At 55.4% G+C, this 21,221-nt stretch overlaps 3 protein-coding genes across 3 annotated transcripts in view; all 3 read left to right on the plus strand.

The window, feature by feature from the left end:
* HOXB3 (homeobox B3) overlaps window positions 1-21,221 on the plus strand; it is a 56,061-nt gene that overhangs the window by 9,268 nt on the left and 25,572 nt on the right. The window lies entirely within an intron of this gene.
* On the plus strand, window positions 6-4,457 carry HOXB5 (homeobox B5). Its single transcript, XM_036092812.2, has 2 exons — window positions 6-2,556; window positions 3,241-4,457. Exons 1-2 carry the CDS (start codon window positions 1,995-1,997, stop codon window positions 3,486-3,488), a joined length of 810 nt encoding a protein of 269 aa, XP_035948705.1. The 5' UTR covers window positions 6-1,994; the 3' UTR covers window positions 3,489-4,457.
* HOXB4 (homeobox B4) lies at window positions 17,402-20,352 on the plus strand. The gene is made up of 2 exons (XM_036092814.2): window positions 17,402-17,967; window positions 18,815-20,352. Exons 1-2 carry the CDS (start codon window positions 17,511-17,513, stop codon window positions 19,111-19,113), a joined length of 756 nt encoding a protein of 251 aa, XP_035948707.1. The 5' UTR covers window positions 17,402-17,510; the 3' UTR covers window positions 19,114-20,352.

Below are 21,221 nucleotides of genomic sequence, written 5' to 3' on the forward strand. Positions count from 1 at the left end.
GCGTCCCAGTGCCGGAAACTCCGCAGCAAAGGCGGGAGCCCTGGTCGCCCTGGCGGGCCCGACGCGACTCGGAAGTTACAGTTGAGATAGAGGCTGGGGCGGTCCCACCCAGGCTCCGGCGCTGCGCCTCGCCACTGCTGAGGCTCCCAACAGCCTCTCCTGGTGCAGACCTGGGGGACAGAGAAGGGCCGTTTCCCTCTTATTCTCTAAGCTTTTCCTCGTTTGTCCGTGGCACGAGGGACACCGCCGAGGCCCCGAGCCCGGAGCCCCTGCAGAGACAGCCAGGCGGGTGTCGCGCCTCAGCAGCGCCTTTCTGTCCTCACGCTCGCGAGGCCCGCAGCCTTTGGCCTGCCCACATGGCCTGATCTCCGCCGGCCTTGGCCCTTGGCTCGGGGCCTGTGGCTCCGGAGACTAAATCGGGGCCACCGGGTGTCTCTCCGCCCGGAGCTGAAGGCTCCAGACACCCTTTCCTGCCTCGAGCAGGAGCTCAGCGACAAGTAGGGGAATTCGAAGCGGCCGGCAGGCACGGGGCGAAGGGCACGACTTTCCGCTGCTCCTTGGAGACCTGAGGGCAGGAGTCCAGGTGATGAGGCGTCTTGGTCCCATCCCCTCAACCAAAAAACGACCCATTCTCTCCCCACCCCCCACCTTCCCCCCCAGGCGGCAAGCTGCGGACACTGTTTTCCTTTCTTCCTCCTCCGTCTCTCTCCCTTTTTTATTTTTAAAGAAAATAGCCGCCCGGCAGAAGGAGCCCAGCTGCAGCGGTCTCTGGCCGCCCAGCGTGCTCAGCAAGGCGCCGCTGGTCCTCGGAACCCCTTTCCAGGGAAGATGTGGGCCGCCGGGCAAATTCTGAAACTACCCAGACGTCAGCGAGGGGCCTCGAGGGGGGCCTCCCAATGCAATAGCGGGCATCTGGTGATGAGGGGAAACGGTCTTGCCTTGATCCCCAACTCTCAGAACCCCAAACCCCAGCCACCGGTTCTGTCGTTGCCACCGTTTCCCCCCTGCAACTAGGCCGCTTCGCCCCAGCCCTGCACGTCCTCTGGGGTCCCTGTCCTGCTTTGCCATTCTCCGGGCCTGGGCTAAGGAGGAGGAGAAAGTCAGGAAGAGGATCCCAAACTTCTAAGAGGCACAGAAGTGAAAGCTTCTCCGTGGAACCCTCGGCCCAGCCATACCAGCTCCGCCTGGACGCTATGCGTGGGCCACTGCAGCCCCGGCAGGAAGCAGGCCAGGCCGAGCTCACGGGGAAACGCGTTGCAGTTATTGTTTTTCACACACATCTTCCAGCCCTCCCCCCCCCATTTCCGCCCCCAACACGGAGACTTGCAAAGCCCAAGTGAGGGAAAAGCAACTCAATTTTTGATCATCTCATCCAGAGTGAAAATAATAATAATGATGATAATAACACTAATAATAATAATAATAATGACAGGGAGAAGGGCACAGATAGTCTAACCCCACTCCCAAGAAAGTGGGTGAAGGCTCAAGTGGGTCCCTCCTCTAAAAGACTCAACTCTGCGGGTGAGCCCAGGCCGGGTTTCCTTCTCGCCCGGCGGTTGCAGGGAGCCAGCAGGGAGGCAGCCGTCTCCGCCATGGCAGTCTGCGGCCCGCGCTCCCGCCGATCGCCGGGAGGTGGCGCGCTCTGCTCAGAGGCCGCCGCCAACCTTCTCCCTGTTTCTCCCCCTTCTCCGTTTTTCCCCCTCTCTCGGAGGCTCGCATTGAATCGGCCCTAACGATTCTCGGATCGTCATTATTTGTAACCATAGAGCATGAATTACCTCTTGAGGTCATCAGCGAGAATTTACGACTGGTCAACAAAAGCACGTGATTCCCTAACGCCCCCCCATCCCCCTTCCAACCCCCCCCATATTTGGCCGCATACATAGCAAAACGAAGTACAGTGCATCGCTATAATTCATTAATACATCATAAATCGTGAAGCACAGGGTTATAACGACCACGATCCACAAATCAAGCCCTCCAAAATCACCCAAATGAGCTCGTACTTTGTAAACTCCTTCTCGGGGCGTTATCCAAATGGCCCGGACTATCAGTTGCTAAATTATGGCAGTGGCAGCTCTCTAAGCGGCTCTTACAGGGATCCCGCTGCCATGCACACCGGCTCTTACGGCTACAATTACAATGGGATGGACCTCAGCGTCAACCGCTCCTCGGCCTCCTCCAGCCACTTTGGGGCGGTGGGCGAGAGCTCGCGCGCCTTCCCCGCGCCCGCCCAGGAGCCCCGCTTCAGGCAAGCGGCGTCGAGCTGCTCCCTGTCCTCGCCCGAGTCCCTGCCCTGCACCAACGGCGACAGCCACAGCGCCAAGCCCTCTGCTTCGTCCCCCTCCGACCAGGCGACCCCGGCCAGCTCCAGCGCCAATTTCACCGAAATAGACGAGGCCAGCGCGTCCTCGGAGCCTGAGGAAGCGGCGAGGCAGCTAAGCAGCCCGAGCCTAGCTCGGGCACAGCCAGAGCCCATGGCCACCTCCACAGCCGCGCCCGAGGGGCAGACTCCGCAGATATTCCCCTGGATGAGGAAGCTTCACATCAGCCATGGTAATTCTCGCTTTCGCTCCCTTTTTTTGTCTCCTCGGCTTTCCTTCTCTGCGTTTGGGCAGGGGGGGGGGGGAGGGAGGCGAGGAGAGCTTGGCTTCTCCTCAAATATAGATTTATTTTTTTTCCAGAGGTGGAGAAGTCTCTAAGAGGGTCCTCCCAGCTCGGGGGGATAGAGCCAAAGAAGGTCTAGGTCTTTAGCTGGGGAGGAGTATTTTTAATCATTTGTCTCCAGCTTCGGCTAAGGTTTTATTCGCCCAGCTGTACTAGCTATGGGATAAAGGATGGGGTTTATGTAACGTGGGGAAGGGTCCTGCTTACCCCCGAAATTTTGACGCTGCTGCTAGCAAAGAAGGGGCGAGCAGTAATAGGAGCTTTCCAGGGCAAAAGTGCAGCCGCTCTCCTCCCTCCCGGGGCGAGCGGCCGCCTGAGCCCAGCGAAGGGTGAGGCACAGGGAGGGAGCAAGAGACAAAGCCGGGCGCATTCGCAGCCGGCAGAAGTGGGGGCTGCAGGAGAAGGGGGTGTAGGAGCGAGCTCGGATGCGGGCGTCTGGAGTGGGGAGGCTTGGAGCTGCGGTGAGCTGGGTGCCGGGGACGCCTGGGTCCTGCTCCACGCCCCTCTCCCATCCAGGGCCCCCTCCCTTAACCGGACTAACGTTGCCTCGCGGCTCTACTCTGTCTGCTCCAGATATGACCGGGCCGGACGGGAAACGGGCCCGGACCGCGTACACCCGCTACCAGACCCTAGAGCTGGAGAAGGAGTTCCACTTCAACCGCTACCTGACGCGACGGCGGCGCATCGAGATCGCCCACGCGCTCTGCCTGTCCGAGCGCCAGATCAAGATCTGGTTCCAGAACCGGCGCATGAAGTGGAAGAAAGACAACAAACTGAAAAGTATGAGCCTGGCTACAGCCGGCAGCGCCTTCCAGCCCTGAGCCCGCCTGGAGGAGCCCTGGGTGGCCCAAGAGCCCTTGCCGCCCCCCAGCCCTGGCCCCTCCAAGCCTCCCTGCGCTGCCACTGCCCGCTGGGGACCGGTTCCCATGAGCCTGCCTCGCCCCGGCCTTGTGTTACGATTTTTCGTTTGGTCTTAGGTCTTCCTGTGGCTCCCTCTCTCCTGGACTGGTTAATCTTGTTATTATTGTTAATAATAATAATAATTATTTTCCCTCCCTGCTCCCCACGCCCCTCCACTCACCCCAAATCCGCCAGTGTTTCTGAATGTTCGTGTCTGTGGTTGCACTCCTTCCCCCAGGAAAGAAAGAAACTCGCATGTTTAACGTGAACTTTCCCCTCCCCATCTGTGTTCTTCTAACTTATTTATAAAGGATGGTCGCTGTATTTTGAGTTTCAGCTTGAAACTTCTCTAAGGGGCAGCTGTTGAGGTGGGGTAGTGCCGCAGTGTGGGGCCCAGCTGAGCTGGCCTCGGAGATGGAGTCCATGACTGTCTCTTTCCACCCTCCTCCTCCTCCCTTCCCACTCCCCAGGCCCAAGTCTCCCAGTGGCTTGGTCGGAGGGTGGGAAGGGGGCGTGGAGGACCAAAGGGGTGATCTTGAGAAGAGGGAAGGTAAACCGTGAGAGTTCAGTTCCTGCCGCCTGGGTAGGCCCCACAAGGCCTGGCCTGGGAGTGTAGGGAAACAAAAATAATCCTCAGTGTAAAATGTCTTGTGTATTTCTCTGTGAATCCATGGGTCTGGAGTAGAGGGCCCAAAGCTTGTAAATATGGGGACAGTCTGGGTCAGACCCATCTCCCCCCATTTCGCTTCCAAGACCATTTGTAGTGAGCGAGTGGATGCTGTGCTACGTGTGGAATCTGTCTTTGCCTTTGCCGGGCCTGTCTCAGTGATTCGCTTTTGGTATTTGTTTGTAGCTTTCCTTGAAGTCAAATAAATGTTTCCCCCACTCCACTGCCCTTCCACTTGTCTTTTCTCTGGGGGCCTGTCTCTCCCATCACTGGGCACACCCTAGACCACTCTTGACAGATCTGGGGTGTAGGGAAGGGAAAGCAGGATGCTCACCAACAGCCCCTCTCAGCCACCTACACCCCTCGCTTGGTCAACCGGTACTTGGGCCAGGGGATTGGCCTTCAAGTCTGGGGGACTGAGAGGCCCAGAAATGCCATGTGGGGCGTGGGGCAAGGGAAAGGGTGAGCTAGATTTCACCCTGGCCTTCCACCAGCCAGCAAGAAAAGCCTCTGGAAACCTCTTCAGGGAAAGTAATGTGGGCCTAAGTCCTGAGCAGGAAGCTCCTGGCCTTTTGGGAGTGGTACAGGCCTGCCCAGCCCCCCTGTCCCCTGGCCCAAATCCCAATTCAGCTCCGCCACCCACTAAGACCAAAAAAAAAAAAAAAAAAAAATCAGCTCAATTTCAAAGGTTTCCTCTCAACCTCAGTCTTCTCTGTACTTAGCGAGGGTTCCCTCTCTCCAGGGGCCCAACTGACCTTCCCTCTTGGTTAGGAGTTGGGGTCCCTCCTGGAACACCCCTGTTTCCCCTGCCAGCCCGAGTGGCCCAGGGTTAGGGCCCAGTCCTCCTCCATCCAAGTCCGCCTTCACCCTGAGTGCAAGAGTCAAGTCTGGACACTTACCCGGTCAATCCCTTCCAGCTTGGCCCAACTTCTTACAGGACTTGGGGGGAGGGGGAGCTGGTGAGGAGGCAGCCAAGGGTCGTAGAGGCTCTACTGGGCCCTCCTTCCCCCTCACCCCTTGACTTTGTCCCCCTTTGTCCATAGCAAACTATCCCAAAAGTCGCTATGACATTTAGATGTCAAATGGATAGGGGTTTTATCTCGAAGTTAGATCGTAAAAATCGCCGAGAAGTCAGACAGATACCCCTCACTGGCTCGAGAAAGTCACGTGAGGTCCATAAAGTTAGTTTTATGGTTTTGGGGAGTTGACACCGCGCGGTATATTTCACATTCTCCAGAATGTTAAGTGACACTTTAACTGCTCGCCGTGGTGGGGAAGGGGGCAGAGGTAGGTGAGCGCTCTCCCAGCCCAGAAGACAGTGGCGGCACTCCCGCGGTAAGTGGCTTCCAGCTTTCGCTTTCTCCCCCTGCAATTTCGGGGCTTGGAACCCCGGGCAGGAAATCTTGCCTCCGGCAGGGCTGTAGCTTAGCAAGTGGGGGATATTTCGTCTGCTTTTTGCACCAAGTTCTGAGAGGCTGGGCAACTGACGTGGGGGCTCTCATTTCTGGAAGGCCTCAGGGGTAGGGGGGGCCTGGTTTTTATGCACAGGACTGTCTGACTCTTTGTGGGGGGAAAGGGGCTTGTGTGGGTTCCTTCAGTGTCCTTGGAAATTTCGGGGGCGAGAGGGAAGGGTGTGTACTCCTGAAAGAAGGGCCCCTTGTGGGGGGCCACTTCACTGCTGGATATCTTCAGACAGACCTCTCCCCACCCCCAGGAAAGAAACTTTATGACATTCATTTGTCAGGGGTGTGTGGGGGCGCGCCGCTGGGCACTTTTATCTGGATACATCTGAGCTGAGAAAAAGCACCGGGAAGGCTAATGCGGCTGCTGTGGGCCGCCTTGCACTGGGGCTCTCTCTGGCTTTCAGATTTTTGAACCCTGTGAAAGGGGGTGCCTCCCATTTCTCCACGGCCTCATCGGGGGGTTACCCAGGATGGGGCGTGCGGCGCTTTTGCACGCAGCTTCCGCCTGTTAATTCCAAGCCAGCCCCTTCCGCTTGGCTCTGAGGAGGGTCAGAGGGGCACAATCCCCTCAAATTCCAAACCTAATTCCTGGCCAGGAGTGAGGGGAAGGGGGGGCCTTCTTCCCTTGCCTGGAGGAGTTAGGTGTTTCAGCAGATCCCTGGCAGGCCCTCCATAAATAAAACTTGCTCAAGAACACAGACCCCAACTGTCCGGAGGGAAAAAAGGGACTCAGGAGCAGGAGAGAAAAATCAGAAATGTTCTCTCTTTCCTCTCCTCTCCCTCCCTCTTCTCCTCTCCCTACCAGACCCTTAAAAGCCCCTTTGTTTTGTGGCACCGCAAACCCAGAGGGATTTCATCATCTGACCCCCAGGGGGCCTGTTATTTTCTAAGGGTAAATCACCCTCTTCTAAACTAGAGGCCTCTTCTCCACCAAACTGACCCCCGATTTTAAGACCCATGGGGTCTACCACCCTGTCAGTCCTGTTTTTGCTAGCCCTCCGTCTCTTGATTTGGCTTACCAACTCCTGTGAATAGTCCCTAGAATTGGACATATGGCACCTTAAGGAGCTTCTGATCTTTGGGACAAGGGGAGGGCCATGAGATTCCCCCCATTTCCCTTTGAAGGACATCTGCACTCTCTGCCTCTCTCCCCTCTTCCCTGTAGCCATTCTCTGTTCCCTGAGCTCTCCAGTCCCTGCCCAGGCCTGACTTACAGGAGAACCTTCACGGGTTTGAGAGCAAAGAGGACAGAGAGCTTGGGGTCCTCACCCTGATTTGAAGACAAATCCCCCCAAGAATGATGAGGCATTTGTATTCCTTGGAAAGGAGACTCTGGTCAGCTCCCAGAGGGTCCCCAGCATCATTTAAGATACCAATACATTCTGGAGGCACAGCCTCCACAGGCTTCCACTCTGGACAAGGCAAATGAGTTGAGTAAGGTGCAGAGGAAGGGTGCAGCAGGGGCAGAATCTGACCTGGGGCCTCCTGGGAACCCCCATTCCCATGCGCCTGGCCTCCCTCCAATGCCGAGCTCTCTCGCAGAAACCCCAGACCACCAGGCCTGCCCCTGAAGACTTTTTTTTGTCCCCTTCTATGTCCGCTCTGCAAACTCTGATAAAGAACGTGTGGGGCTGGCGGCCCAGGGACATCTGCTGGGCATATCTAGACAGATTTTCCGGAATGGTGAAGAGCAGCCCCGGGCAGGGGAGGGTGCCCACTTCCGCCCCGGAGGTCAAAACCCTTGAAGGGTCTCCTGCTCTAAGCGGTTCCGGGAAAAGACTCCCTAGCTGGTTTTCCTCTTCCCTGCTTCAGGTTCTCTGGGCAATGGTCTCCCTTGAAACCTAATAAGGATGTGTGTGTTGCGGGGGGGGGGGGGGGGGGGGAGAGGTAAGAAGGGGTTTCTGGTGCAAAGGAACTCTTACTCCGCCACAGACCTATGCCCTCCCCTCCTGCCTTCCCCAAGACATTCTCTCGGGAAGCCGCTCCTCAATCTGGAGGGCTCTTTTCTCCCTCCTCGCCCACCCGCTTCCGCCTCCCCTGCTGGGTCCAGGCCTCAACCTTCTGAGCTCCAGGCTAGCACCCTGCAGCCAAATGCTGCCGCCCAGCCACCCAGCCACCCAGCACCCTCCACCTGGGCAGGCCTGAGGAGGCAGCCGGGCATTAAGGCCCCAGTTGCCTTTTTCCCTCCAAGGCCTGCCTGACCACCTCTCAGCGGACAATTTGATTTTGGATTTTTTTGTTTGATTTGGTTATTTTGTTTTGTTTTGTTTTGTTTCTCTGCGTGCGGGGTGGGAGGAAGTATAAAGAAGTGTAAACAGGAAAGCCAGCCGGCCCTGGAGTTCCGAGCGCCCATATTTCATCGGCTTCCTCTCCATAACTGCAGCGGGGACACTTAACCCTTCCCTGGCTGTGAGAACGTGTTCACTGGGGGGAGGGGGGGAGGCAGGGGGTGGGGGCAAGATCCAAGTGGGAGCTCCTCTCCTGGCCTGGTTCCTTCATCCCTGGAGTCTGGATGCTGGGGCAGAAGCCAAGGATTTGGAACAAGAGAGAAGACAGACCACTTAGAACAATCTCCCAAACTCAGTCCCTTCCAGGGTAGAGAGGAAGAAGCTCCCCTGCATGGGCTTCTCAGCTTGGGGACCAATTGGATCAACCAAGGAGGACAGAGCTGGGAAGAAACCCTCCCATCTTTTAGGGTCACTCTCTCCATTTTTGGAGTTTCTAGAAGTAATCAGATTTTGAGGCTGGGATCTGCCCACAGCAGGATTTATCGATTGCTGCAGTGCTGTTACACATCCATATTAATTAACCCAGACACCGGCCTGGAAACTGAGCCGCTTGGGGAGGAGGAGAGAAGAAATGGGGGCCCCTTAAGGAAAATGGACATTTCTCCCTAAGTGGCCCTGGGGCCCAGATTGGAGAGTCCTTCCCCACCAGAATCATGTGGCCTTCCCCAGGCTTGAGGTCCCTGCACTTCTCAGCAGGGGCAAGTGTGTCTTACTCCCCACAGTCAGAGTCCACACACAAATCTTCTCAGGGGTGGAATTAAACACCTCTCAGGCCTGACTCTTCCTTGTCAGACGTAGGTTGCCCTCAGATGGATGGATCTTTTGGTGGATGTTCCCAGGACGTCCTTTCTAGAGGGCTTCAGGACTCCTCCCCACCTTCTTCCCAACTTCCCCAAGGTAGAAGCTTTTTATGGCCTGGGGGCTTGTTTTGTTTTTAGTGCTTGGTGGTGGTGGTGGTAGCGATGGCCTCCCCCTTCCTCTCACCCCTCCCTCCAAAAAGTGATTAAAATCTGTTAAAGGATTTAATTAAGACAGTTAAATGAAAAGGAAGGAGGCGCAAATGAGTTGGGGGAAAAAACCCACACCAAAGCTATTCTCAACGATTAAATCGCCATTTTAACCATATAATGGAGTTTGCATCCTGAAAGGGGAAATCAACGCTCATATCTCATCAATAATTCATAGAGTCCGGGATCACGCAGAGGTCAGCAGACGGGGCCGGAGCGCTCGGGGCTCCGCGCCGCTGCCGCATACATTACGCGCCTCGGGCCGCGATGCCGTCCCCTCCTCCGCTCGGGCCCGGACCGGGGCCCGGCATGCCGACAGGTTTAGGCCGATTTTTCGATTTTTCGTTCTTCCTTTTGGCGAATTTACTGAGACCCAGATTGGCGGGCTCCCGGAGGAAGTTTAGGAGATTTAGGAGACTGGAGAGATTGGACTTCGGGCAATTCGGGACCTCTCGGACCGGAATATCACCCCCTTTCCAAGTTTTAATCTCTCCCCCACTTTTTTTCTTCTTCTCCTTTTCTCTGTTTAAGGCGTCTTCTGTCCTGTCTCTTCTCTTCCCAAATTTCCTCTCCGAGAGGAAAATGCACTCTCTGCAGCATCCTCTAGCCTCTCTTCCCTGGAAACGGCTCCCAGGCTGCCGGGCCGCTCTCTGGCCTTGCTCTCCGTGTGGATTCGGGCTGAGCCCACATAGCTTCGCCCCGGTTGCAGCCTCTGAGCACCGAGGCTGCCTTTGATTGTTGCGATCCCTGACCTCGGAGCCCCGTCGGGTAGGGATGAATGCATCTAGGGAGGAAAGGGACCTGGCAGGCCCCAGTGCAGCTTGCTTGGTCAAGAGATGACCCAGGCCAGGTGGGAAGGGGAGGATTCAGCTTGGAAGGCAGCATCTGGGGGAAAAGTGGAGGGAAAGTGCCAGCATGTGGGAACGTCTCCCCTTGGGGCTGGAAGGTGAGATGCAGGATAAGCCCTATATTTTGGAGCTTCTGCAGGCTTGTTCCATTCTCTCTGTGTGTCTCTCTCTAATTCGCTCTCTTCTGCTTTCCGACCCCTAAAAGGCCCCTAGGGAAGGGGGAACGAACCCTTCCCTGTGAGAAGTGGGGTCCTGGGAGGGGATATTTGGGCGCAAGGGAAACCGAAAGAGCGCGGGTCGCTCATGCGGCCGCCGCGCCGGCCGAGAGGCAGAGGCTGTAACGTCCCCGAGCTGCCAGTAGAGTCCGCCTTAGACCAAGTTCACAGCCAGGCTGGGGCCTCGGAGGCGCCAGCGAGTGGCCGTGCAAGGTGGCCCCGGGCCCGCTGGGTCTCGCATGGCCTGGACACTGAGCTCTCTCTTTCCAGCCCTTTGGGGACTGTAGCCCCCTCCGCTCTCAAGGAACCCTTGCTCCAAGCTCTCTCCACTCTTCACCCCAGAAACTCCCTTCTCCAGGTCAGCTGACGCGTCGTATTGCACCCCGTATGTCCCCACGCCCAGCAACCGCGGCCCCGCTCGGGGACAAGAATGGAGCGGGTGGGTCATCAAAAGCTTTTCCAGGCACTCCACAGGAGAGACCCGTGGAAATGCGGGAAGTGGGGTCGATGCGGGAAGTGGGGTGGCATCTTTTCCCAAGGAGTTATTTAATAATCAAAAGACTCCTCTTCCCCAGATCTAAGGCCCTTAGTGGGGGTTTGGGGAGGGTAGCGAGGGGGGAGGGGCACGGAAGGCGTTTTGCGCTTGGGTTTTGGCAGCCGGCGCAGCAGAATGAGACCCTGGGCCGTGAGGCCAGTGTTATTGCCAGAGGGGTCGCAAAGTTGGAGGGTCAAAAGTTTACAGCGTGCGGGAGCGGGCGGCGGCGTCTAGCGGTGGGGGCGGTCTGGGCAAGGGGAGGAGGCTGTGTGAGCAGAGAGAGAAGAGAGGGAGCAGAGGGTGCGGGAGGTAAGGAAGACCTGTGTGTTTGGGGAGTGGGGGAGCAGAACTGGGGAGGAGGAGAGGCAGCTATCTGGGGCAGGAGAAACTGGGGTGGGGGAGAAGCCCTTCTCCAAAAGCCGCGGGGCTGGTGGGGTGGGGAGCTGCACAAGAGCGCTGGGGGCATGGCGAATCCTCTGCGCAATTTTCTCTCCCAAAGATAACCTTTGAGTCACCATATAAAATTTAATTAAAACCTACCCAGCCGCACACATTAAAAAAATCCAATTACCCACGCGTCCTTGCAGGACGTTTGATGGGGCCAAAGAAGGCTTCCAAGGTGAAGGCCTGATTCTCACCAACATCAGACCCACCCTCCTTCCCCCAAAGGGTCCAAAGAGCTGACTCCCCCAACTCCCCCTATCCCTCAGGCAGGCCTATTCTTCAGGGATTCCTAACCCCCAGGCTGGGTCCAGGCAGCTGGAGTCCAGGACAGTGGGCCAGGGCTGGAGGGTTTCTAAACTCCCATTCCTCTTTCCAAATTGCTTGGGTTTAAGAAGTTGGATACTGAAAGAAGGTTGGCTAGCTAATTCTCGCACTCTCTCCCAAACCTCCACTTGTATGTTCATCCAGAATCCCTCTCTTTCTATTTGGAGGAGGGAGGAGAAATGAGAAGGAAAAATACTGAATGGCCTCACAGAGATCTTTTTAACTGGAGTTAAAACAAGCGACCTGAAATGAACCTTGAATCTATGCATTAGGCTTAGCTCATAAGTAAAATGTTTACAGAGACTCTGTAATTATAACACCAGGGTATATGCCTATTTTTGGTCTTTAAATGACTGTTTGTCGTGTTATGAAATGTGATCACATTCTCTTCCAAGCATTGGATATAGGAGGTGCGCTGTGGGTGTTTGTCCTGCCAGAATAGAGATAACCTGAGAGTTTTCATAAAGACGCCTTTTGAATTATGGCCAGAAGAGACAACAACTTAATGTCAAATTGCAAATCAATTTGCCCCAGTTTTTGACTAAACCAGCTGGGTGTGGGTCCCCATTTCTATTCAGCCTTGAGACAAGTTGCTCTGGGGAGTCAAGCCAGGAAGGAATTCCCGAGGTCCAGAAGAGGTAGAGGTCAAAGGCTGAACTGGAGACTCTGTTTCCTTCTGTTCCTCCTCTGTCTCTTTTTCCTCCTTTTCCAGGACAGAATGCTAGCGAATTTATGGTTCTGTGGAATAGCCTGGAGCAGCCAAAGGGCCTGGGCTGGAGGGGCCTCAGGATGGGGAAAGAGGGTCCTCTGCCATCCTCGGCCAAACTGGGTGCCTTGGGATAGTCTCTCTCACCTCCTTGTACTAGAGGGATCTCTCCCTGCAGACATTCCCCCTAGACTTAAACTGGGTGGTAGGGGAGTCACCTGACTAACCTCTGCTGGTCCCTTGGAGGCTAGAGAAAGGGGAAAATGTCTTGTTGACAGTCCAAGAATTCTAATCCTTGAGAGACAAACCAGAGAAAATCTCTGAGTATTTTTAATGTCTCCTTGCTTTGCTCCTGTACGTCCTTGTGGTGGTGATAGGGGTAGGCAAAAGTGTTACTGTATAGATGGGAAGGGGTTTTAAACAAAAATTGGGGGGAGGGTGTATTGTTTTGTGTTTAAAGGGAAATTAAAGCCTCTGAAAACCAAGTCCTCCTGCTTTGACCAGTGCGGTCCAGCTCCTCTCTCAGGATTCTCTCTGTCTTCCCCAGATATGCTGGCCTAGGGACCAAATCTCAGCCCCAGGAGGTGGAGGAGTCATTCCTGGGGCCCTGGAACCTCCAAAGTTTGAGCAGAAATGGGATATCTCTGGCACTGGGGGAGGGAATAAGGCAGAGGGAGTGTGCAAGGGGGCAGGGATACAGGCCCTGCCAATGCAGCCATTTAATAGGGCAGGCAGGAGGGAAGGGGGCTCTGGCTCAGGCCTGCTCTCTGGGACCCCAAGTCCCAAGGCCACATTTCCACTTCTCCACCTACCATCCTCCCTCCCAGGCCCCAAAGGGAACCCCTATGGAATCCTACCCTCTCCTACCTTGCCCAAGGAACCAAAACAGATGAGAAAATAGGAATGATGGAATATCAAGGCAGAGGTGGGGTAGGCTGAGTACTACCAGCCTGGGACTTTTTTGGGGGTGGGGTTGGGTGAAGGGAAGAGAAGGTTCTGGCAAAAAGTCGAGCTGAAGAGGATGAGCTGAATCAAATTCCTGCTCCGTCATTTTTCTCCCAAGTAATGACCTGCGCAAAATTCAATATGACCGAGCGAACTGTGCGAGTGTATTATAGTAACTGCCTGCTCGTGGGGGAGGCCCGGAGAGGGGTGAACCGTAGGTCACGGCGTCTAAAAATTATTAAAATGTTCGAGAGCCTCGTGACGCGCCTAGCTGTTTAACAAAGACTGCCAAAGTATGAGATTAATACGAAAACTTGCGCTTCAAAAACAAAAACACATCAAAAAAAAGTCTTGTTCCGGCCTGCAAGGGGGCCCGTAGCGGCGGGGTCCGCAGCCGCGGTTCGGTTTTCCGGACACACAATAGTGGACGAGAGCGAGCTCATCTGGGGCCGAGCGGGCCCGCGGGCGGGTCTGCGGCCGGAGGGCGCGGGGAGCCGCCCGGTGAGTACTCTTGCCCGCTCCCCCCTCTGGGCCTTCCACTCCTCCGTGCGGCCTCCGGTGCGCCGGCCGGCTGGGGGCTCGCCTCCTCGGCCCTGCGCTTTCCCTCCCTTGCTCTGTGCTCTCTCCCTGGCGACAAAAGGTAGATGATTCCGTGCGGGCTGGGCGCGCCCGGGACAGCGGAGGGGGCTGAGCAGCGAGAGGTCACTTTAGCAACCTGTGGCTGCCAGGGGAAGGCGGCCGGCGAGCCGGCGAGCGAACGACCCGGGAGCGCAGGGGAGGTGGCTCGGGACGCGCGCGCAGAGCCCTTGCCTTTTCTTATTTTTATTACGAGTACTCGTGTTCGTATTCTTTTGGGGTCGGAGGGGAGAGGCAGCCTCCGGTGTTGGTGAAATCCGTCTGGGGAGTCGCTGATAAACCTTGTCCCCCACCCATCGCGGCTGCACTCGGCTGGGGTGGGGGGCTGCGGCGCCTCGGTGGGATGGGCAGGTGGCGGCTCCCAGCGCGCCGCAGAGAAAATCTCCGCGCTCTGTCCCCAGGAGCAGCCATACCCAGCCCCGCAGTGGCTCTGCCTCCCATACCTCTCTCTTGGGGTGCTCCGAGCACCTGGGCTGCATCCTTTGTGAAGTGTAGAGCAGCAGAGAGGCCCGGTGGCCAGCCTAGCGGCCCTCCCAAAATTCCGAAAAGCCGGCTGAGTTGGACGGGTTTCAGAGAGCGAGTTGAGAAGGACAGGAGGTATGGGGTGGGGGAGGGGCCTGGCCAGTTGGAATGGGTCGTGGAACCCCTGACGAAGTGGCCTTTGACAAGACTTGGAAAGATCCCTGCTTGACGCTGGGGGGCTGGGGGGGGGGGCGGTTCTACCCAGGCATTTTGTCTGTGGGCCCAGGGCCAGACTCTAGTCTCCTTAGGTGCCCAGATGGGGGTCTACTGGACCCTCTCTTGGCAAAGGTAATTAAAATATAAGTGTGTGTGTGTGTGTGTGTGTGTGTGTGTGTGTGATTTTTCAAATATATGCAAGTCAGCCTGGCTGGGAGAATGTTGGTGTTAGAAATCAGGCCCGAGGCCAAAATTGGCAATCTAGATTTGGGATAGAAAAATCAAAAGGTCTCTGGACCTAGTTTCTGGCAAGTGGGAGGGAGCACTCCTCCTACCCACCTGCAAGAGTCCCAGGACTGGGGAGGGGGAGAGACTTCTGCAATGTGGTGGTTAGAAGGTTGTTTTTTGTGTTGTTGCTGTATTTGTTAATGAAATTGATATCGTTCTGACTCCATCACTAAGGATGCAAGTATTTCTCAGGGAGATGGGTAGGGAGTCTGGGCGGTAGAGGCTTTCTCTGTGCCCATTCCCCTCACCCTGTGATGGTCTCAGCATTCAGTCTAGGACTCAGTTCCCTCCAGCCCAATCCCAGGCTCCCAGTTTAGTAAATTCAGCGGTTACTGGGACCCTTGGGAAGTTCATTTGTAAACCCCAGATTCCCCCAGGTTTACCAGATCCCCATTTTGGTCCCACTGCCAGAGACCCTAGCAGGTGGCGGAATGAGCAAATTTAGACAGAGAGAGCCTGCCTGGGGCTGGGGAGGTGGGGGAAACGGGGTTCCTCCACACACTTCAGGGATTATCCCCCTTTTCTGGCCCTAGGAGGTGCGGGAGGCTGGGAGGGGCTGGAATATCATCTGGCTGCATCTTTTATGGCTCCTCATTGCCCTTCATTCGGAAATGAAACGCCTTTGATCTTTTTCTCAGGTTGTAAACGGAATTGCCCGTCATTAAATATCCGGGGCCCCATCTGTTTGGTCTCCCAGCATTTTTCTTTACAGCTGTTTCTCTCTCTTTTTACCATTGAATTTTTCCAAAAGGACTTTTATGACACCTCCTTCACACCCAGCCACCTCTCCCTCCTCCCTTCACCAAGAGGCGCCTTGGAAAATATCTAGATATTCGTTTGATGGCAAACTAAAGGCTACGAGGGGCACGGAGGAGCCGATTGGGGTTTTGTTTTTCTTTAAAAAAAATAAAAGTCCTGGGGGGAGGGGAGGGGCACGAGGGCACCCAGAAGGGCCTGATTCTGACTTCGCTGCAGCCTCGGGATGACCCTTCCTCCTTTTGTGCTTAGCTAATGTTTACATCTCATAATTCATGCGCCGCCCAGGGTTGTGCGGCGGCCCCGAGGTTCGCGTCCCTTTGCGGGACCGGCTGCTTCTATTTCTCTGATAGAAGAGAAAGAGAGTTGAAAACCTTGTAATCCCCAAAATGGACCCGCAGTGTCTTCCTGCTCCCAGAGCTCAAACGTAGAACAAAACGAAATAAAATCAAAGCACTGAAACCACACCCCAAACGAAGAAGGCACGGAAAGTAGGAGAACTGGAAAATTTCTGGGCCAAGAAGATCTGTCTGTCTTCTGTATATACCCTGTAGATCCGAATTTGTGTAAGGAATTTTGTGGTCACAAATTCGTATCTAGGGGAATATGTAGTTGACATAAACACTCCGCTCATTTTTTTTCCCGAAGAAATTTTTTTTCCCAAAAAGAGGACCATCCGGTGACTGACCACACGAAGACTCCTTCCTTTTTTTTTTTTTTTCCTTCCTCTTTCCTTTCCTCCCTCATTGGTTAGAGATGGAGGAATCATCTACCTGAAATCTCCCATGCCTCCCCTGGAAGGCTTGGTCCGTTTTCACTTCTCTTAATAGGTTAATATTGGTGGTGGTGTTTTATCCTCTCCCCCAAGCCCACTTATTCTCTATTCTGGGATCAGGGAGGCTTTACTGAAAATCCGGAAAAAATGACTATTGTTGTCAGTGTGCGAAGGCAAAGAAAATCGTTTTTCAAACGGATGTTGAGGTTGCCTTTTCATTTGGGATCAGAACAAGATGCCCTGGAAATATGCAATTACTAAGGGGTGTTATTGTGTGTGTGGGTCACCCCTAGGGCTCCTACCCCCAGCATCATAAGGATGTGAGATTTCTGTTCACTGCAGACGCAGCTGCATTAGCGGCAATTAGAACGGCTGGACACCGTGGTTAGCATTGCTCGGGTGGTTCTGGAATTAGCAAATTGCTATTCAGTGTGCTCTCAAAAGTTGCAAGATTTTTACTCCAGCACTCATGTTCAGTGTGGGGAACCAAGTCGTTTCTCGGCGTGGGCCGTGTGGGGTAAGAGGAGGACTGGATAAGAGAGGGGAACGGAAGGACTGACTGACACAGCCAAACTAATAGCGCAGCTAAATGCGATTTGGAAGGCGAGGTCTCCCCGAATTAGTGCATGAATTTCCTATCGATCCGCCCGCGGTTCCATTCATCTCTGACAAGTCCCTCCTGCACCCGCCTGCTTGCTCCCGACGCCTCCTCTCTTCACTCCCTACCCCTCCCCAGGCGACTGCAGAGAAAAGCCCGGTGCTCAGTGCCCTCTCGCCCCCATGTGGGTTCCTCTCTCTAGGCGGAGCCCCCAGTCTGCCCCTCAACTTAACTCCCCACACAGCCTCCTGGGCTCCTTCCCGTCGTGAGGAGGGGGTGGGGGGCCTATGGAAGGCAGAGAATGCGGGGCGGTGAGGCCGGACAGGAGGGGGCTGCCCCGAGAGCCCCAACTTCGAGGGGATCCCGGGATTGTTCTCTGCCCAGCGCCCCAACAGGCCCTCCGGCGGCAACCTGCCCTCTTCCTCTCTTTCTCTCCCCCTCTTTCTCTCTCACTCTCTTTCTCTGATCCCGGAGAGAGCTAGGCGAGGAGGCGGTCGCCCTGCAGGAGCCCTATGTAAATCCTGGTGTTGGGTGGGTGGGGAGGGGGAAAAGAGAAGAAGGGGAAATAAACCTCTTTGGCTGGAGTAGGGTCCGGGTGAGCAGATTTCCTTATCCGGGAATCGCAGGCGGGGCGGCCATTGGCTCCGAGGATCACGTGGGCCCCTAACTTTGTTCACTTGACAGTAAGTAGGAGGGCTTTCGGAAACAGGAAAACGAGTCAGGGGTCGGAATAAATTTTAGTATATTTTGTGGGCAATTCCCAGAAATTAATGGCTATGAGTTCTTTTTTGATCAACTCAAACTATGTCGACCCCAAGTTCCCTCCGTGCGAGGAATATTCACAGAGCGATTACCTACCCAGCGACCACTCGCCGGGGTACTACGCCGGCGGCCAGAGGCGAGAGAGCAGCTTCCAGCCGGAGGCGGGCTTCGGGCGGCGCGCGGCGTGCACCGTGCAGCGCTACGCGGCCTGCCGGGACCCCGGGCCCCCGCCGCCTCCGCCACCACCCCCGCCGCCCCCGCCACCGCCCGGGCTGTCCCCTCGGGCTCCTGCGCCGCCGCCCTCCGGGGCCCTCCTCCCGGAGCCCGGCCAGCGCTGCGAGGCGGTCAGCAGCAGCCCCCCGCCGCCTCCCTGCGCCCAGAACCCCCTGCACCCCAGCCCGTCCCACTCCGCGTGCAAAGAGCCCGTCGTCTACCCCTGGATGCGCAAAGTTCACGTGAGCACGGGTGAGTGCGTGGGCACCCCTTCCCCCTCCCACCCCCGGTGCTTTACACCGAAGGGACCTCGGAGGCATGGGGGGGGGGGGGAGCTGAGGGAAGCCAATTGTCCCCGCTATAAACTCGCCATTGCCGGAGATTTACGGTCGCCTGTTTTCAGAGCCACATAATTACATCCCCCATAAATTTTTATGGCCTGGTGGGCCCCGCGCCTTTGAAGTCGGTTCCCCCATCCTCTTTGCCATTCTCACCAGCGACTTTTTCGCCTGGGAGATGCAGTCTCAGTGAAGTTGCAAGTTGGGGAGGGGTGTGTGGGGTGGGGGAGGAGAAGGAGGAGGAGGTAATCTGTATTTGAAGGGAGAGTTGAGTCAACTCCCAGTATTTATTTTTTCCTTTCTTTCCTCTAGTCTGGCTCCTTGGCTTCAGAAGTGGGCAAAAGTTTTTACTGGGGGCAGGCGCTACATGGAATCTGAGCACAGAGGGTGGGAACTAGCAGAAGAAAGGTTTAGGGAAGCCCCCCTCCCTCTTTCACCCCTCATTCTCCCATCCCGGGCCCCAGGCCAAGGGGGCAGAGAGGAGCGGTTAAAACCTTGTGAAGATTCCTTACTCCCCCCACCCCCTCTCCAGACACCCAAACAACAACGTGGAGACAACACAACCCTCCAAAACTTTGAGGTCTCTATCTCTTCCTGGGGGCCGCTTTCTTCCCTTGGCGTCCCCACCCCCCTCTGGAGGAAGAAGAGGTGGCGGGAGAGGGAGGGAGGGAGACACTGTGCTAGCTGGAAGAAAGAGCTCTCCCTCCTCCCTTTCGGGGCAATAAAACTTTCTCTTTCTCCCTCTCTCTGTGTGTGTCCAGTAAACCCCAATTACGCCGGCGGGGAGCCCAAGCGCTCTCGGACAGCCTACACTCGCCAGCAGGTCTTGGAGCTGGAGAAGGAATTTCACTACAACCGCTACCTGACGCGGCGCCGGAGGGTGGAGATCGCCCACGCGCTCTGCCTGTCGGAGCGCCAGATCAAGATCTGGTTCCAGAACCGGCGCATGAAGTGGAAAAAAGACCACAAGTTGCCCAACACCAAGATCCGCTCGGGTGGCACCGCAGGCGCAGCTGGAGGGCCCCCTGGCCGGCCCAACGGAGGCCCCCCCGCGCTCTAGTGCACCCCCCCCGCACGGGAGCCGCGAACCTCGGGGCGGGGGTGGGTTGTGAGCGCGGGGGTGGGGGCGGGCGGGGGGAGATGCGGGAGGGGACCCTGGGGCCTGGGTCCGCAAAAGCCTACCTGCCCTCCCCCCACTTTATCTATTTACACGAATAAACGCAGAGGAGGGGGAGGGGAAGCTTTATTTATAGAAATGACAATAGGGAGCCGGGTGAGGCCCCCCCAGAAGCAAGGTTCAAGTCTCTTGCTTTCTTCCTTAAAAAGAAGAAGAAGAAGGAGAAGAAGAAGAAGAAGAAGAAGAAAAAGGAGAAGAGAAAGAAGAAGACAGAAAGAGAAATAGGAGGAGGCTGCACTCCTCGCTTTCAGCTTTGGCGAAGATGGATCCACGTTTCATCTTTAATCACGCCAGGCCCAGGCCCATCTGTCTTGTTTACTCTGCCGAGGAGAGGATGGGCCTCGGTGGCGACCATTACCTCGACACCCGGCTAACAAATGAGGCCCGGCTCGGCCGCCTTTACTGCTGCCGCCGCTGGAACACAGCCTGGATTTTCTTTCTTTGTCCCCCATTCCTGACACCCAGCGAAAGCACCCTGTGACTGCCAGATAGCGCAGTGTTTTGGCCACGGTAACACACACACACACACACCCTCCCCTTCAGTGCCCCTGCACAGGCACACTGACTTCTCACCCCCCCTTCGACCAAGAGGCTGGGCTGGGGGGCAGCAGGAAGGGGACAAGTGGAGGCGGGGGTGCAGGAGCAGGCAGGGAAGTTGAGTCCGAGAAAAAAAAAAGAGAGACCTGGAGACACGGGAGGGACTTCTTCTGGAAGGTCAGGCCGTTCCTGGCAGAGCCAGAGGCCAGTTGAGTTCTGGGAGCTGGGCGCAACCCTGTCGCCAATCTAGAGTTGTTCTGCCGAGGCCTTCTCTCCTAGACTGCAAACGAATGTGAAACTAGCAAATAAAACAGGGTGCCCCTCCCGGTCTGGGAGATGATGTTGCAGAGACCTCTCCCATAGTTTATCATTGTTTTGCATTGATTATTATTATTATTATTATTATTATTATTATTATTATTTTATGTCATGTGCGTCCTCTCTCCTGTTCGCTCTCTGACATTCCAAACCAGGCCCCTTCCTAGTTCTGGGGCTACCTGAGTCTAGAACCCTTCGTTGGCGTGAAAATTTGTGTCCTGTACAGAGTGACAATAGAAATAAATGTTTGGTTTCTTGTGACCAGCACGGCGTGTTTTTGTTGAAACCTTGATATAAAGATACAGACAAATGCCACCCAGCGTATATGTTAAGCATCCCAGTCCATTCGGCCTCATATTGGATGTGGTTGAGGATTTTTTTCATAGGGTCCAAAGGGACTTTCTGTCTCAGAGGACTCCAAATTGTGGTAACTTGTTTGTTTTCCTTTTGGGGTGGGTGTGTTTTGTTTGGGGCTTTTAATTTTTTCCCTCCAGTCCAAAAATGGATTGAAAGTACTGGGAGGGCTGACTCCAATCCCCAATGGGGGGGGGAATGTTTCATTGTAGGACACAAGAGGCTTAAGTATGGCAAAGCCTTTCATATCGTGATTTATTTGTCATAAGCAAATAAAATGCGGTTAAGCTGTCTCTTTCTAGACAGACGACTCTTTGCTTATTAAGGTTCGGAGGGAGGATTCTGCGAGGCCGGCGTCTTTCCTCCCGCCTAAGAAGGTATCGTTTTCCTCTGAGGTGTTTAAAGCTTTAATGAGTCTAATTTTTTGCACAGATGTTTCTGGGTGTTTGCAGGTTTTCAGAGTATTTTTATATTACAAAGGAGCTAGCCGGTGCTATAGCTCAAACTCTGACAAGCAAATAGATAATCAAGAAGACAAATGGCCTCTTTTGTGAAGCCCTGCTCCTGTATTAATTTTCATTTTCTTTCTCATAGAAAGTATCGAAAGTACGACCGGGGACCAAATAGCTTTCTGTCTCTGAGGTCCCAGTCACCCCTAGAATGGAGTGGGGGAATGGGAAGGGGGTGCCGGTGACCCTCACAAGCTCTGTCAGGCTCGGGCCACTTTGGGGCAGCACCCAAGAGAAGTGCTAAGGTCTGAGGGCTCCAACCTCAGGGTCTCT

The sequence above is a fragment of the Halichoerus grypus genome, chromosome 2 (genome assembly GCF_964656455.1).
Source record: "Halichoerus grypus chromosome 2, mHalGry1.hap1.1, whole genome shotgun sequence".
NCBI classification, from domain to species: Eukaryota; Metazoa; Chordata; class Mammalia; order Carnivora; family Phocidae; genus Halichoerus; species Halichoerus grypus.

What these genes read in the sequence shown, in the direction of transcription:
- HOXB5 (XM_036092812.2), top strand. Translation starts at nt 1,995, where the DNA reads ATGAGCTCGTACTTTGTAAACTCCTTCTCGGGGCGTTATCCAAATGGC. An exon ending in GAAGCTTCACATCAGCCATG is followed by an intron (nt 2,557 to 3,240) that starts GTAATTCTCGCT and finishes TGTCTGCTCCAG; the next exon opens with ATATGACCGGGCCGGACGGG.
- HOXB4 (XM_036092814.2), top strand. Translation starts at nt 17,511, where the DNA reads ATGGCTATGAGTTCTTTTTTGATCAACTCAAACTATGTCGACCCCAAG. An exon ending in CAAAGTTCACGTGAGCACGG is followed by an intron (nt 17,968 to 18,814) that starts GTGAGTGCGTGG and finishes GTGTGTGTCCAG; the next exon opens with TAAACCCCAATTACGCCGGC.